Source organism: Solea senegalensis, linkage group LG10 (genome assembly GCF_019176455.1).
Source record: "Solea senegalensis isolate Sse05_10M linkage group LG10, IFAPA_SoseM_1, whole genome shotgun sequence".
Lineage (NCBI taxonomy): Eukaryota > Metazoa > Chordata > Actinopteri > Pleuronectiformes > Soleidae > Solea > Solea senegalensis.
Window position 1 is genome coordinate 8728274 of NC_058030.1, and position 18031 is coordinate 8746304.

An 18031-nucleotide genomic window follows, 5' to 3' on the forward strand; every position below is an offset into this window, starting at 1 on the left:
AGTAGTTCTTCGATCAGTCCATTTATCCATCCATTTTCTGCTGTTAATCCAGGTACAAGTCATGCTGAAAGAGAAATTGACGCTAAACGGACTTTGTTTGGGATTAAATTGTGTTGTATTTGGTATTAAAATGGTCTGAAAACTGTATTTTGCATTTAATTAATTACAGAATGCAATTAATTAAATGCAGTTAAAACCAAATATTACTTTGCTTATTTATAAGAAAATCCTACAGAGAATCCCAAAGGTAAACTAATGGGGATTAAAGTGGTTGACAGTGGTAAAACCTGCATGCATTTCCTCAGCCTAACCTCAACCAACTCTAAATGTCATTTCCTAACTATAGGTTGACCTGATTCTAACCTTAAAACCCAACTCGAATGTTCAACCTTTAGCCGTTATCTTCACTCACACACACTAATAGCGAAAGCAAAGCCCTGCCCAGATCGAACTGAGGGCCATGAGAGCGAGTTGAGGCCACCTGTGGAATCCATAACACGCCCACTTATATACAAATATGGGGGGGAAAAAAGAACCTGGCTCATGTTGGCGGGTTTTTTTTTTTTCTTCCCACTTGGACGACACAGACTGAAACACAAAAATCATCAACCTACAGATGAGACGGACAGATTTATGTGAGGGGACTGACCTGCTGAACTCTGGGCTTCTACTCAGTAGAAATATCCCCTGAATACTTTGGCTGGACACTGGGATGAATCTCTTTACCAGTAGTTTGGGTTTTGGCTCCAGTTTAATATGAAAGTTATTCCTTGCTCAGAAAGGGAAACTGTGCTTGGCAAAGAGAAGCAGAATCTGGACTCTAATTTCCGACTGTCTTTGTTGCCGAGTCCTATTCAAGGACACTAGAGATTGAGGGCGTATTCAGGCTTCAAACAGGTCTGCATTATTTATATTGAGTAATCTACTTCACTGCAGCTGCTGTGAGGAGTTTGTTTGGTCAAAACAGGTAGAAAACAGGAAGACTTATATTTTCAATATCTGTGCAGAGATAGAAATAACTGTGGTTGGCTTTCTCTTTCTCCACTTATTAAAAAAACAGACTTTAATTTGCACATTCAGTGCTTGTAGATTCATTTAGAAAGCGCATATTCACTGACACATTAAACTGTAGTCATGGAACAGTCTTAGCGCTTTGATAACGTCATATTTTGAGACCTTAGAAGGACTAGAGAAATAATGAAAAACAACTCTTCATGTCCTACTAAATAAAATAAAAGTAATATATAAAAGTAACTTGGTCTCATGCTGCCTTCACGTGCTATCGGAAGGTTGATTTTTCCCATTTGTAACTTATGTTCAAGTGCAAGTTCAAGAAAAATGGCTGACACAGTTCACCCTTACCTGCTTCTGGGAAAAACCTTTTTTTTAATGTTAATTCACCCATTATTAACAGTAACATTTTGTACACAATACAAAATATAATAAAGGAATTATAATAAAGGAATTATTTGCCTTACTCTCCCCCATCTTGATATATGAAAGGTTATCTCCCCTTGGGAACTTGTATATCAAAATGATCTCCCAACTTCCTGTTCAAAAGACTAACAGGGTTCAGGTGAGGTGTGTGCGTGTTGTGTGAAAGAGGATATTTAAACTAGACACTAGTTTTAAAGTGGTGGAAGCTTCACAGGGAGAGTGCAGAGGTGTTTACATCAGTTAACATACATAAAACGCACGTGCACACACATGCACTAATTAACAGCACATGCAGATTAAAACACACGCGCTCAAAAACGTCCTGCAGCGAGGAGCGTTGGTCGGCCACGAGCTGTGTGAGCTCACGCTGGTGTTTCACACCCCCTGTGGTTTTTTTTAGGAAAAAGAGAGAGCATATGAGATGGAAAGAGAGGGAACAATAACTTTCACAAACACCATTTTAAGACCTACTTTAACAGCCTGGATCATTGCACTTTACAAAAACATCTGATTAAGTCCTGCTGATTATTTTGTTAGTTTCTTGGGTGGCCTTGTAGAAAAACCAGCTCTGTTTTCTTCCTATAGTTTCCACATATGTAACTCACTGTGGGTGAATGATTGAATCCCACAGCAAACGCAGTGACGGTGAATGCTCGATGGATCTGCCTTTGAGCAGCTACTGAAGCGTTTAAATCACAGTTCTTATTTCTGTATGTGTTCCGACCTTACATAACTCTGTGGGAAGAGGGGGACGTCACAGGCCTGTCTGCTAAAAATATCACAAACAATCAATAATGCACGAGCCAAGAAGCAGCTTTTAAAATGCATGGTTTAGCTTTGTCAAGGCTGTTGGCCGCATGTGGCCTCAGTAGGCAGCGTTTCAAACAGTCCTTCACACAGAATGCATCCGCAGTGAAGGCCTGATCAGGTTCACAGTGTCCCACGAGGAGTGTTTTTACATTTTTGTTGACTGAATAGATAATTTTTTTGGTTGTAACTCGTCTGAACTGCAATAAAATGGCGACAACAGGCGTCCACATGTGACAGACCTTCAGTTAAATATTCAATTAAAATAAACTTACTTGACCTGTGACCCCTATGGCCCCAGCTCGTCTTGCCTCGGTTGCCTTGGATGGTTTTCCATTACAATATAGCACCTCCTCAACGTGGGCGGAGTCACCACAGCACGGCTGCATGAAACTGCGGTGACTTTGTTTTACACGCGACGCGCACAAACTAAGTATTTTTAACGGATCTACAGTTCGGCCTTGTTGGGCTTGATTCTTGTGAAATGCAACTTAACCTTGCCGTGCCAAGGCTAGTCGAGTTGAGTAGCGCTAGTGGAAAAGGGGCTATATTCTGACTGATATTCTGACTGGTCTGCAAATGAAGAAGAGGAGTGTTGAAGTGTTTGACTGGTAGTTACGTGTTCCCTCTGTAGCCTCTGAACAGGGGAGTGTCCTTAATGAGGCAGTGAGATGTAAAACACAGTCTCAGGCCCCCTTTGTTTTGTCAAGAAAATCCCTTATGTTTTCATCTGTGGATAAACCACCATGCTCTGTGTTTGTGTGTGTGTGTGTGTGTTTGTAGGCGGGCACTGTGAGGGACTCCATGGCCAAGTCACTGTACAGTGCACTGTTTGACTGGATCGTGTTCAGGACCAACCACGCCCTGCTAAACAACAAGGACCTGGAGGACAGTTCAAAGGTGGGAAACCAAAACACACGTGATGGTTTAGGAGAGGTGACGTGTTTTCTCACACGGCATCTGTGGGTGGGCCCAACTGATCCGTGTTTTGCATCTTTTTCTTTTGAAAGATGTAAATAACAAATACGTCACCATGTCTATGTTTGTCTGTCTGTCTGTCCATCAACCACATCTCTCCCTCTCTCTGTCTGTCTGTGTCGGTCTTTGTGTTTTGAAGTGGCAGCTGGCAAGTCATACCCAGTGGGAACATTCAAAGGATAAGAAGATAAATTTGTGTGTGTGTGTGTGTGTGTCAGGAATATTTGGGCAGATGGCATCAAGTTCCCCTTAGCTCAGTTTACTCCCTGTGGCCCACTATTACCCCAGTACAGTCGCTGTCTCTCTCTCTCACTCTGTCTCTCTCTCTGTCAGAGGGTCAATGAGGTTGCACTTTCTGTCAAGGTCACTGTGCTTATGTGCAGCACACAGCAGATCACACATGCACCGTGTGTCCACATACTGTATGTTTTTATGGCAGCATATTAAAAAAAAAGTAATGTCCTTCAGAGACAAATAAAACACTGCAGAATACATTTAATTTAAATGGTATGTTTATTTCACAGCCCATTTCATAATTAAATGTTGCTTGTTAACATAATATATGATGACATGAATCCTTTTGACACACAAAAGGGCCACAGGGTTTACTAAGGATGGGATGTAAAAAGCAACACACTAATATTGATGATGATAGTACTGATGTTTACAGTGTCCATGACAGTTAATGCAGTGGTTGTGTAAATATGTAGATATACGATAATAATATATGTGTATGTGTGTGTGTGTGTGTGTGTGTGTTTTCCCACCAGATCCTCTCCATTGGAGTCCTAGACATCTTTGGTTTTGAGGATTATGAGAACAACAGCTTTGAACAGTTCTGCATCAACTTCGCCAATGAACGACTTCAGCACTACTTCAACCAACACATCTTTAAATTGGAACAGGTAGAGGCACTACAAGTCTTCCTTTCCTCCTCTCCTCTCCTCTCCCCTCGTTCCCTCTCCTCTCTGACAACATGTATTGTCCAGCTGCTGATAGCACATCACTAGATGTTATGCTTTTCTGCCACTGTGACGTGCTCTCCTGTGTCTGAGTATGTGATGACGTCGATTCATTCACTGGCGTCATACTGTGTTATTGTGGCTGCTACACATTCTTCAGAAATGCTGCCACGCTTTTGTTTGATTTTGCTGATGATGGAGTAATGCGTTGGCATTTATAGCTTCCTTTTTCTCCTGAAAAGCGACAGACTTCCTCTTCGGTGAAAGGGTCTGACTGTAGTGCAGTAAGGCTGAACACGCTGTACTTACCTAATTTACTTCTATGCAGGATTAAGTGGCAGACAATGAAGGAACATAACTTATACTACAGTTAAGTTAGGTCCTCTCACCTTCCGATCATTATATAATCTGGATGATTCTATAATGTTGTGTTTTCTTAAGCAATGGATGCGCTTTTACATTTTTACTTTAATAACCCCAGACGTTAGTGTTTAGTCCCAACTGACAACAACTAAAGTGACCTATGCAAACCACTTATACTAGACTGTACTATTATGCAAGACATAATATTATAGCTGACGTACTGTACTGTGCGTATGCGCGCTCGTCCTCATGCAGCTTACTCTATAACGCACATTTGTTCCCATATTTATGACATAATCACAGGTGATTTGTCAGGTGAAATCATGAAGCGACCGCAATGTGAAATGAGCAGGAACTCGAGAGCACAATAACTCAGTGAGCCGCAGCATTGTGGAGGTGGAGGAAGATATCAAGTGTGTACGTCAAGTCGTCTCACACACACACACACACGCACACACACTGAACTTATACTGCGAGCTCAGACAGGGTCGTTGCACACAGTGGCAGTCCAAAAACCTCATAAAGAAAAAGTAAGTTAGACGAGAGCCCAAGCATATGATATGATGAACAGTATCCCTGCTGTTAACACCACATACATCACTTTGCTCCACACCTGTCAACGAGCTGCTTTTGCTTTTTTTCCTACAACATATGGAACTGATATTATTATTACCCACTCCTGTGTTTTTAATGCAAAGCTTTTGTGTTCCTGGATAAAGGACAAATCACTTCTCCTGTAATAGTGAAGATTGTGTGATAATAAGGTTCTTCAGAACTGTTCTGTGAGACACAACAACCTCCACCAGGGTTCAACCATGAAATACTGCACTTTAGCTTTCATTAGCCTCTTAAGCCTGACCCAGACTAGAGGGTAATTGGCCAGATTCCGGCCTGAAACAGTGATTGGGGTGTGAGCGGAACCTCACAATAACCAATGAGAGTGAGTTGACCGGGCTACCCTCATTGCTACGAGGATGTAAAGAGCTTCTCCTGAGCCTCAGGTGGACGGTAGAAGATGAGGACAAACTTGTGAGTTTATGGCAACAGAATAATTGCCTGTTTAATGTGTCCTGCAAGACGTATCACATGTCTGTTTACATTCTGAAGTCACGTTAAATCAAGCGAGTTTGTCTGAGATCTCAAATCCCTGGAATCTCCTCCCTGAAATCGTGATTAAACGCCGAGTGTGTGGTCCTGCGTCTTGACTGGATCGTCTAGTCTGTGGTCTCTCAGGATTAAAAACATTGAAAATCGGTTACTAAGGTTGTTGCGTCTGTGGTTGTCCCCATTTGAAAAACCTCTAGTGTGACGCAGGCTTTAATATCTGTTTCTTTTTTGTCTTTTACATTTTACAACACACCCGTATTCCACTGCATTGATATTGGTAACCGTTTTGTTTAGTTCGGCATTCTCCTTGTTTCCTTTAATTCCTCTGTAGCTACTTTCACAGTCACAGAGAGACATCATCATCATCATCGTCGGCATCACGACCACCTTCTGCCACTCTCTCTTTCACTCAAAAAGACCATTACTGCACCACTAATCCCTGACCAGCCATATAATGTATTCATTACGCTCATTTATTCAGATACCAACTGCCAAACCACTTAATATGCTGTGTGCATGTATTTTTTCCATCCGCAGAACAAGTGAGGGAGCACTCAGAGGGAGTGGGATGGGGCGGGGTGGGGGCGGGGGCGGGATTTGCAATGAATCTCAATCAGCTTGACTGTGTCACAATAGCTGTCAGTTGTCGTCTTCCTCTTGCTGAACTGTGATTGGTCATGGCAACTGTGCAGGTGGGCCCGTTGCTGAAGGCTAAACGGGAAAAAGAGCAGCGTGTGTGTGTGTGTGTGTGTGTGTGTGTGTGTGTGTGTGTGTGTGTGTGTGTGTGTGTGTGTGTGTGTGTGTGTGTGTGTGTGTGTGTGTGTGTGTGTGTGTGTGTGTGTGTGTGTGTGAGGGAGAGCTGTAACGTTCCTTAACTCCTGATGGAGATCACAAACTGCTGATCTGCTCACACTAATGGGTCTGTTATCAGTCTCTGACAGTTTGGCCTAAGGCAACACACTCACACACACACACAGCAGAACATCATGTGTACTTAGTTACAAAACGGTTAAATGCCAATTCATCGTAAAGTAGACTTTAGACTATAGACTGTATAGACACCTGCATGAATAAGCATTATGTGATTCTGGTCAGATTATAGACTGGACATACATGTATAAACTTCAATTTATGTAACGCATGTATGTTTTCTCATGTTTTAACATTTTTGTATTTAGAGTAGTCTAGAGTCTAATTATTATGGGTTTTTTAAAGTTGTTTTTACAGTATTATCTTAGTGTTATCTTTCATTCTGTGACAGCAGGTGCTCCTTGATGGATATGTTTGTTTTGATTAGAGCTTTCTTACGTGACGTTTTCTTCTCGTGTTATGTTCAACTAATAACTGTGGAAGTGCTGATGTGACGCTCGCCCTCGGGGAACGATGCCCTATATTGTTTGAGCAGAGTTCATGTTTATTATCCTTAAATCACTGGGGTCCTTCAAATCTTTGGCTCTCTGCTGTTCCTGAGTTTATTTGACAAGACAACAGTTGGGGTTGGGTTGAGCAGTCGGGGGCCCCGACCGAGGCAGGTTGGTGTAAACTCCCGGTGGACGATTGCCAGAGTTCTACTGATTTGTGTTAATGTGAATTAAGTTGTGCGGTTTATTCTACTTTCACGCTGACGTCATTAGAGACGAGAGAAAATAGTCAAGACCTTTTCAGTTGCTTTGATCTTCTGACCTAAGATCAGCCAGCATTCAGTTTCCAGCTTGGAAGTGTGAATGCGCAACTGACGACAACGCAGGGCATTGTGGGTAAAGACAACTAAAACATTATGCACATGTAGAACGATAGCTGGGAGAGATGGCTGTAATTCTTTGATTATTCAACAGATTTGTTTCGATTCACTAATGTGCAGTGTGAACGCAAACTCTGGACCGTCGCACAGAGTCTGGCGGACTATTATGTGTGAAAACGACCTAAATCTACAGTTTCTTTTTGACCTTCATGATATTGGGGTAAGATGTACCCTGGAAAGCTTTACTGTTGCACTGAACAGTTGGACTGTTCCCAAAAAGGTTTGGGAAGTTTCAAAGAGAACATGCTTGGCGTTCAAACTGACTCATATCGTAAAGATGAGCCCATGTGAAGGCCTGTTATACCTGTTATTACAAAATGTTATGTGGTTTAGAAGCAGTTTGTGTAAAATGATCAAATGAGTTTAGTATCCGGCTAAGAAAGGAGTTTTAAGGGGTTATACACACAATAGCCGTTACCTCTAAATGTTGCAGCATCTCAGACCAAAACTCGAAAACACACACATGTTGTTGGAAAGTGTGTACGTGTGTCTGTATGACCCTTTAGTATGTTTTCTTTGAGCTTCTGAAGACACTGTGTGGTCTTCAGGAGTCCAAGAAGAAACAAAACAAAACCCATTCCACGTACTGTACACATACTGCTTTTCCTTATTTTTCCCAACTTTGGAAGATGAGTTCAAGCTTTCCATCGAGGGGATCATTCCCTTCTCCTTCCCCTGGTCTTCACCCCTCCTTCCCGCCAATCAGGTGGTCTTATCAGCAGTTGTGTGTTTACGTTCAGAACAGCAGCCAAAGCTAATAGAACTCCACCTGGGCTACAGCCTCAGCTGGATGGAGGAGTCTGTGCGGGTGACTCTTCGGGGGCTGGGAACATCCTTGTTTGTGCTTGGTTTCTGTTATGTGTGTGTGTGTGTAGGCTGTGAAACATGATTGTGAGAAGACGCACGACAGCCGCCGCCTTAGGCAACACATTTAGGTCATGAAATCAAATAAACACATGGTTTACCCTCATATGATGGAAGTGTAGAAGTGCCCTGATGCTCTAAATCATGCCCCTCCATCCTCTGTAGGAACTGCAGTGATACTGACACAGTAATAGCAAAGCTGACATTCTGATACAGATTTTCCAGCGTCTCCTCCCTTGTTTCTGTCGCACTGTCCTCAATCTCTTCAGAGCCCCAGTTGCACTGGACCGTTCAAAGCAAACTTCACTCACAGTGTGTGTGAAATGACAGCGCAACGTGCGTGCCGCCTGTTTCGTAATCTGTCTCCCTCAGTTGCTCTTATGTGCTTTTCTTTTTTCCGCGCTTTCAAGACGACCAGATGTTGCTGCAGCTCCTTGGATTGCGACACCGTTCCTTCCGTCTGCTCGGTGAAAACACTGCGCTGTCATAACCAATGAGAGGGACAAGCAAAAACAGCAAAACTGTTTTTGCAGGAATACACAAGAATGCCGTGTGCCAAACTCACCTCACACCAGTTAAAGGACAGACGCAGCACTGACGTGTGGATGGAGAGACGTTCAGAGACAAACCCTGACCAGTCTCACACTCACACACACACACACACACACACACACGCTGCAACACAACACGAAGCAGCAGACGTTTTATGGCTTTTATTGAGTTTCTTACATCTGTCTGTTTTTTAACTACACTGTCTGTTATGTCTCTTTATGTTGTCTCGGGGCACAGTTTAAAGGGTCGTTTCCTCCAAATGACTAAAGGGTGAACTTACCTCTTAGTGGTATATCTAGCCGTTCCATTTCGTAAATTATTAATCAAATAACCGTTGCGGTGCTCAAACCAACGAATCAACCAGGTCTTGATCCCCTTTTTAATGATGATCTTCAGCTCATTCCAAAAAAGGTTTGTTAGCTTAGCGTTATGCCGCTAGAATTTCAAAACAAAGATCCTACAGCATACGGTATTTAATAATCTGGCAGTCCTTTCTGCTCATGTCCCTCATTAGCAAATGCTTTCATGAGGTGATGTAGGAGAGGAACGCTTTAGCCAAAATGTGAAATTGCTGACTGCAGCTTTAAATTGAACAATAAATTAATTTGTGATATGGTGAGCAACAGGGAATGGATATATACGTATTGTATCATAACATCCAGTTTGCTTTATTTTATTATTTGCTTTAGGACTGGCCCTGATTTCATAAATACTGAAAGTGTGAAAACCTATACCTATACCTATATAAACAAAGATTTTATACTCTCAGAAAGGAGTTTCATTTAGATAAAACTCAGTTCTTGCCACACCAATGCTGCCTCACGCTGCTGCTGCTAACAAAGCTTTGCTGCTTTTTAAATCAGTGTCAACGTGCTGCCAGTTTGACTTAGCATGCTGCGTGACCAATCCAGGCATCAGTCTAACAAGTCAGAAGTCGTGTTTCTATTCTCACACAAAGTTTGACGTCTCGTTGAGACAAAGGGCCACAAACTGAGCAGGAAAATAGCTGCTGGAAGGATCTGCTCTTGCTTTGTGAACCGTCTCTGTCTTTATCTGTGTCTTTATCTAAGCCGTCGCTTCGTTTTCACAGGTCATGAGTTTTGCTTTTGTAGTTACTGTTGTGTAAATATGTGACAATAACTCGCAGGTTCAGATGGAAGCCTCTTGACTGATTTAAAGTCTCATGAAAATGTGAAGCAGCTGTTTCCTGGAGGGTGAACTTGGCATGTCTGAAAACGATAATGACTCTGTGCTGTTGACAGTCTGCTGTTTGGCCAACTGTAACTGGATCGGCATCTGTGCATGTTTCACACACCCAGTTACAGATTACACATAAATATACATGTGTTGTAAAATAGCTGATGATGAGTTTGTCCCTGTGCATCCAGTTGTCTCCATCTCTGCAGTTCAGTCACTGGTCAGTGTTGTTGATTACGGCTAAACAAATGTGCATCAGTGTTTGCATGAAACCGAACGGGCCACATGTCCCGAATGCTTTGTCAGTTTTTCAGATGGCAGATATGCCGCCTGTGTAAACGCTTCCCTCCGTCGCTGCTTTGAATACTTGAACACTGTCTCATTTTCAGTAATTGCGGAGCATGTGTTCCGAGTTATTGTCAAAACACTTTTATATTTCAGTTCAAAAACACTTACAAACTCATACAAGAGGTTACCGACATGTAAATCTCCACATAAATACAGTAAACGCTACACACACACATACACACACAGTCATATCTACAGCTGGACGTGTTTTAGAGTTAGTCCCAATCACTGTGCACATTCCTGTGCATGTGTCTGCTACACTTGAAGTGTCTCACTCTCTGGCCTCTGCATACCTGGCCTTTCTCCTGCAAGAACGCTGCAGTCCAGTGGTTTATTTTGAAAGGTTACAGAAACGATCAGCTGCACTTTCCACTCTTCTGATATCAAAAAGGTTCTGGAGGAGTTCGTTTAAGACTCCGACCAGAAGTATATTTGAGGCGCGCTGAGTTCCTAAGAGTGGTGATGTGGTCGGCCATGACTTTCAGAATGAATATTTATGGGTACCACGGGGCGATCCAAGGGATTTGGACTTCCCTGACCTTTTCTTTTGATGCTGTTGTATGTTTTTTCAACATGCAGTAGCGCTCTTCAACGTTTCCGAGAAATGAAAGCGCATACCTTACAAACAATGTTTTGAAACCCACTTGCTTTTTCGTTTACAACTTTATTCCGTTGTGGTTTATACTTAGTACTCTCCGTTCTGTCCATTCCCTCTTTTCTTTCCCCCTTTAATGCACTTTGTGACTTCTGTTATTTAGAGTTCTGTATAAATAAAGTTTGCTTGCTTTTGACGAGCGCCAATAAAATGTCAACATTTACCTTCAGTTCAGAGATAGTCCGGTCGGTGATGTGGTGCGTTGGGAATCGGGAATTGTCTCATGGCTCTTCCAGTAAAGGTTCATTTTTTTAAACTGTTACAGAGACAAACAAACATTCTCACTCCCAACTCAATAAACAGTCATCAGTTCATTATAAACAAACAAAAAGAGGCCTAGGGTTCTATTGTAATAATCTGAAGCCCATGGTGCAAATGTGTCTAAATCCACTAAAGCTAGTTTAACGGCAGAAAACCCCTAAACAGGGATTAAGTACACTGTGTTGTACTGGATTATATAGTGAGTATTATGCAATGAAATACTGCACTGGTGACTTCAGGCTAGGGTTGCAACTAACCATTATTTTCATAATCGATTAGTCTGTTATTTTCTCAATTATTTAAGTAGTCGCTCGGTCCATAAAATGTCGGAAAATGTTACAAAAAAATGATGACGTTCTCAAATGTCTTCTTTTGTCCACAAACCAAAATATTCAGTTTTAGTGATTTCTTTGTTATATGGAGCAACGAAACCAGAGAATATTCACATTTAAGAAGCTGTAAAATCTGAAAACTTGTTTTGTTTCTTTATCAAAACAATTTATTTAATATATTTAATATTTAATAGCCCTACTTCAGACCCTGTTTCTGTTTTTTCCTAACTGCCAGGCAACAGAAATTCACCTGACCACACCTAATTTTATGACTCCTGGTGCTCAGATGGACCTCAGTCTGAGTACTGAGCAGAACAATGAATACTAGTGAAGTCTAGTAAAGTCGAATTTGTCGTGAGCCAACTTTACTGGGTTACATTCTCTTCTTTGTCTTATCTTGTGTGTCCTATATGTTGGTTTATATAATCCCGTTAATATTCATCAAATAAGAAACTGATTGTGAATCTTGGCTAGATATAGACTACATGATGTAAACAGCTGTGCTACACATTTGTATCAAAGATGTGTAGTGTGTAAAAGGCCATGAAAATGTTTGTGATCCTTGGGGTTATTATTTCCTCAACACATTAAACGCTTCCAGACAAATAAAGTCCTTTTGTCTTCAGTGACCCCGACACGTCTCATCTACAGAAACCCCCTTATAGCACAATTGCCTTCATCGTGTTGGAGAAAGTTAAGAGCAGTTTAACCATAAGCAATTCAATTGTTTTCATGTCCTTCAGTTTTTGTTCAGCAGTGTTTCCTGCATTGCTTGTGCTTACCCTGAAGATGTGCAGTTGTGTTTATGCAGGGGAGCTTTGCTGAGTGTGCAAGCTTGTTTTAACTGTCAAATATGAACACACACACACACGCACACACATCCATGCTGGATTTGCATTCTTCGTTAGCCCTTTCACACCAGCAGGACTCCATGCCGGTTCAGGTTCCTAAAGCTAATTTTGAACCGGCTCTCACATTCAAATCTAAATAAAATTGGAGCCGACACTTGAAAAGTTGGTCCTCAGCTGGAACCAAGAAATTGTGGGTCTTCCTCGCGAACCATGACATCATCAGTGGGCGTGTCATATTCTGGGTTGTTAAGACGAGCAGAAAGTAGAGGAGGTATGGAGAAAAAGAGAAAAAGTGCCAGTGTTATGTTTACTTCTGCCTCAGTAACGTCCTCCCACTTTGGTTCCTCTTAAACTGGTGTGAACGCAGGCTGATAAGCCAGAAATCACTATGGTTTCTGAGGCTCCAGAATGGCACCAGAGACAGAACCAGAACCGTGTCTGTCTGAAGCACTATGTGGACACTCATGGTAGATAGATAGATAGATAGATAGATAGATAGATAGATAGATAGATACTTTATTCATCTCACAGAGAACCTTACCCTAACCTTCACCATCACAACTAAACACCTAACCCTAACCCTTACCCTAAAACCAGGTCTTAATCCTCAAAAGGCCTGTTAAAGTTGTGTGGACCAGCCAAAATGTCCTCACAGAAATAGGTCTGTTTGACACACAGCTGGCAAGTCTATTGTAGTTGATTTGTCATCATGCTCCTGAGCGTACCGTACATATGATGATGATGTGACTTTGGTTTAACTGACAACAAAAACAAACTTCAGGCATTTACTGTTGTACTGGGAAAGGTTGCTTCCTCTGACACTGTGAAGAATATTTTCCTGTCCATGTGAGTGTGTTACTTGTCAATAACAGTCATGATGCCTCTTATTCATCACCTTCCTCTGTAATTACTATGAATATTTGTCCATGACCAATGCACTTAATCCTGTTACTGCAGTAACAGGCATCAGCACCAGTGGTTGTGAACATCACATGTTCTTGTGTCATATTGACTAAAATAATCCATAAGGTCATGACAGTGGCTTCATTCTCTGTAATAGCGTTCTCTGCAGTTTGTAACCATTTGTGTTGCTTGTATTTATACCCCCCCTCCCTGCAGGAGGAGTACAGGGCCGAGGGCATAACCTGGCACAACATCGACTACATCGACAACAGCGGCTGCCTCAACCTCATCAGCAAGAAACCCACAGCTCTGTTCCACCTGCTGGACGAGGAGTGCAAGTACGCCACCTGCTGAAATACAGTTGACGCATTCTTGAGCGTCATTTAGTCTGTTCCAATGACTTTGTATGGACCTGGTTAACTGTGCTGATGCAGTGAAACGATGCCCTATTAATAAGACAATACTTTAGTAATACATTTTATTTACCTGTTTATGCAACAATTCTCAAAATGTAGTTTATCTAAATGATCTAAATTCACCATAGGTGTGAGAGTGGATGGTTGTTTGTCTCTATGTGTCCCTGTGATGGACTGGTGACCTGTCCAGGGTGTACCGCACTCTTGTCAGCTGGAATAGCAGTAAGCTCACAAATCAGCTTATGATTTTCTTCACTTCTGTTGTTTTAAAAACACAACAGATTTCACTTTAACCCGACGTTGCGATGTCACACTAAACATGATCGATAGCACAAGTGGTGAATTGACGAGCCAAACCGATCCGTGTGCAGTCGTCTTGTGCATTAGGGTGATTTATGTAGACCTACCAGAATCTCGATTCCTTGCACCAGCATCACCAGATCCTGTTTCAGTTGTTCTCTCCGGCCTCTATTGTGAAATACTCTCTTGGTCGGCACGCTGCTTCGGTCTCCATAATCAAACCCAGTGCTCTCCCACTCCTCTTGCATAAAAACACATCTCACTCCACTATCTGCACAGAAGAGGAACCACTTTTGGGGGAATTGGGGTCAAAGGTGAACCTCTGAAGAAAAAAAAAAAATGAGGGGTGGGAGGATGGACCTCTCCTGCGGTTTCTGCTGCCACAGGAAGGATCTTCATACTAAATGATTCCACAGAGAGAGAGAGGAAGATGCTTAGAGATCTCATTGTTCACAGTTAGTGGAGTTTGCAGAGCTTCGGGGCCTCTGGTGAAGTGCATTAGGTTACTGCAGGATAGGAGGCGAGTGCGGGGGTTCATTTCTCCTGTAACAGCATTAAACTCCACGACTCCTGTGGATACGACGCAGGCGGGAGTGTGTTTCAGATGTGTAGGGAGGAGAACTTCAGCTGATATGAAACATGCTTCTAGGTAAAAAGTAGAGGTTCTGCTCCTTATTGTGTGTGTGTTCTTTGATTTGTGATCTCTTTAGGACCTCGTCTGGCATAAATACTGCTCGTGTCAGGACCAGAAGTCCTAATGGAGACGAAAACTTGGTCCTAATGTGGCCGAGCCAACTGATTAAGTTCAGGGCTAAGATATGAATCGTGGTTAGGTAGGATAAGGCTTTGTTTAGCCTGTCCAAATGAATGGAATGTAATATGAGTCCTTAAAAGAATAGCGGTGCGTGAACCTGTGTGTTTGTGTGAGTGGGTAATCCGTCCACAAGAGCAATTGTGCAGCCTGCTGATTGGTCTTTTTGGTGTTTTTGAAATGCAGTGTATTGTTAAAAAGAGAGAGTGCCGTGAAGAGCTCGTCTATTCGGTTAAAACGTTTGGTTAAATCTGAGCTGTAATGTTGCGTTTGAATCCCTGAGGGTTTTGGGGAAGAGGAGTGGAGAATCGGAGCTGTTTCATTCCCCTAATGTGGAGCACGACCACCGGAAAAGTCATCTATGTAACATTAGAGGCAATAGAAGGGGAGTCACTCATGACTGTTGCAGAGATTGCATTGTGTTCTCATTTGTTACTTTTATTACGTTGGATTTGTGCATGAAATCCAAAGTGTGTGCGTTGTTTTTTTTTTAATCTGATAATAATGTCTTGATTTTGAACCTGACTTTGACCGAATCTCTGTCTGTGTAGTTTCCCGCAGGCGTCCAATCAAACCTTGCTGGACAAGTTCAAGCGTCAGCATGAAGGAAACAGCTACATCGAGTTCCCCGCCGTCATGGAGCCTGCCTTCATCATCAGACACTACGCTGGTAAAGTCAAGTATGGGGTCAAGGTAAGACGGCGTATGTCTCATATATGACTGCACTACTGTATAATGAGCTGCTGGGATTCTACACAAACCAGCTGTGTGAGTCCTGAAAGTCTGCTGCGGACCTACCTGTTGTTCTGTTTTCTCCTGAAAACAGACCCCCAGCTGCATTTTGATAAGAAGCACATGTGCTGGAGCGTATCACATTGTTTGACTCTAATATAAATCCATAACAGTTGGTTATTGTGGATGTGGAAAGTCCCGTCTCCGCTGAGAGCCAAGGAGCTGTTTGGTGTGAAATGTGTCTCTTCTGTAATCGTGGACCCGCAGCTGACACAGATCATACGTTTGAGGGTTTATAGAAGAGTAGAGTATTCAATTACTGCCTAATGCGTGCGGTTGATGTCATTTCTAATGTAAGGATGTACTGAACACTTGTTTGCCGTGTCCCAAACGTGGAGATGAAAGGAGGAGTTCATCATTTTAGAGCCACATAAAGATGTAATCTACTACTGTACTGGAACGGCGAGTTTGTACCAGCACAGTCAGGAACTCCCCTGCCTTACACTTTTCCAACATCCATCACAGACTTCTGGGGCCTGTTTCTTGTTAAAGATCTTTTCCCGCCTCCACACCGGCAATTGTTTTCAGGTCGTCCGTCTACATTCTTGTGATGGTGCGATTTCAAGAACGTTTGGCTCAGAGCTTCACCTGGACTCAAGGATTGTCTGATTTGATTGTGCTGGTCACAAGTCAACTGTCACACAACGACCTCACAAATCAAAATGTTTTTTTCTACTGTGAACTTGATAGTTCAAGAACGTCTCAAGAATTCCTTCAAACTTGCCATAGACTTGTACTTGGACTTGGTGTTAACGTGGCCTCACAAAACATCGAGAACATTCAGTTCACTTCAAACAGACAGTATGTCATTCGTGCTGCTGGCTGTCTCTCAGTGAAAACATCACGACATGGGGAAAGCATTGTCGGATCATGGGATCATGTGAAGTGTTGTCTTCACGGGGAGAGCTGTGGTGGCAGAACACGGCAGCAAACGACAATGTCGCGATGCATCGGCGATAGAATTAAAAACAGAAGACGACGCGCTCTGATGTTTGTTAGGGTTACTAACAAAACTTAAACGTAAACTTAAATCACGATTATTTCAAATGATTACTCATGGAAACAAATGGAATTTATTGCATGTAAAAACATGACATTTCGAATTTGCCGTGAAGTATTTCACAGTCCTACTAAGTTGTACATCACTGATGTGCCTGGTCATCTGTGTGGAGATGAGAGAGGAGAAAGACATGAGCATGACCACGTGTGAGATGGTCTGAAAACACAGTACGTGGTGTCATCCTAACAGTCTCCTCTCCTCTCATCCAACTCCCTCAAAATGGCAGACTGTTCCTTTAACTGCGGAGGAACGGCAGTGAAACATGTCCTCGTAAATAGTTGTGAACTGTGCTGCCGACAGATTTTCCACAGTTTAACAAACGATTAAAAACTCCCGCCTGTGTTTTGTCGTGTGATTGGGTTTAACCAAATGTTTGATGTCGTGACGCGTCTTTGACACACACTCTGTCCCCCCTCCGTCTAGGACTTCAGGGAGAAGAACACCGACCACATGCGTCCCGACATTGTGGCCTTGCTGAAGAGCAGCAAGAACGCGTTCATCTGCGGCCTGATGGGCATCGACCCCGTGGCGACCTTCCGCTGGGCTGTGCTGCGAGCTTACTTCAGAGCCATGGTGGCTTTCAGGGAGGCGGGCCGCAGGCACACTCACAAAAAAACAGGTAACACAATATTTTCTCCCAGAGTTGGAGTGCTGCTCCGAGACGGTTGATTTGGTTGTTTTTACCTCCATTCACGACTGTTTCTCCACCGCTGAACACCCACTTACCTAAACTGGAAAGAAAGCTGTGCTCCATACTGTGCCGTCCAAATTCCTGTTTTAATTGGGCCAAGAACAACAGGGTGTGTTTTGGGAGTTTTACCTTGGAGTTGTGATTGTACTGTTTATAGTGAGGAGGAGGAGGTGGAGGAAGATCTTATTTTTTTCTGCTGTGTTTATTTTCATAAACCGTCTGCAAAAAACCTCTTATCATCGACTTATCGCTGAGGTTTTTTTGTCTTTGTTGTTTTCACTTGAAATGTCTCTCTCTGTGTGTGTGTGTGTGTGTGTGTGTGTGTGATAATTCTAGGGAATGATGCAGCTGTTCCCTGCACTGCTGTCAAAACTGTCGATAGCTTCAGTTTCCTCCACCACCCGGTTCACCAGAGGAGTCTCGAGATCCTTCAAAGATGCAAAGATGAGAAGTACAGTACGTAAGCCCCTCCCCCAGCCTCATATTACTAAAATGATTCATATTCATTCATCATGAAGGACAATTATTTTTAGTTTATAGGAA

The 18031-nt window shown here is 42.6% G+C and overlaps 1 protein-coding gene across 7 annotated transcripts in view; it reads left to right on the forward strand.

The window, feature by feature from the left end:
- Positions 1-18031, forward strand: part of LOC122775378 (unconventional myosin-IXAa-like) — a 120650-nt gene that overhangs the window by 80611 nt on the left and 22008 nt on the right. For all 7 annotated transcript variants that reach the window (XM_044035211.1, XM_044035214.1, XM_044035217.1 and 4 more), the window contains 6 exons: positions 3028-3144; positions 3993-4127; positions 13635-13756; positions 15497-15638; positions 17221-17416; positions 17825-17944. In XM_044035211.1, the coding sequence (XP_043891146.1) occupies positions 3028-3144; positions 3993-4127; positions 13635-13756; positions 15497-15638; positions 17221-17416; positions 17825-17944 (832 nt within the window). The remainder of the gene's footprint in view (positions 1-3027; positions 3145-3992; positions 4128-13634; positions 13757-15496; positions 15639-17220; positions 17417-17824; positions 17945-18031) is intronic.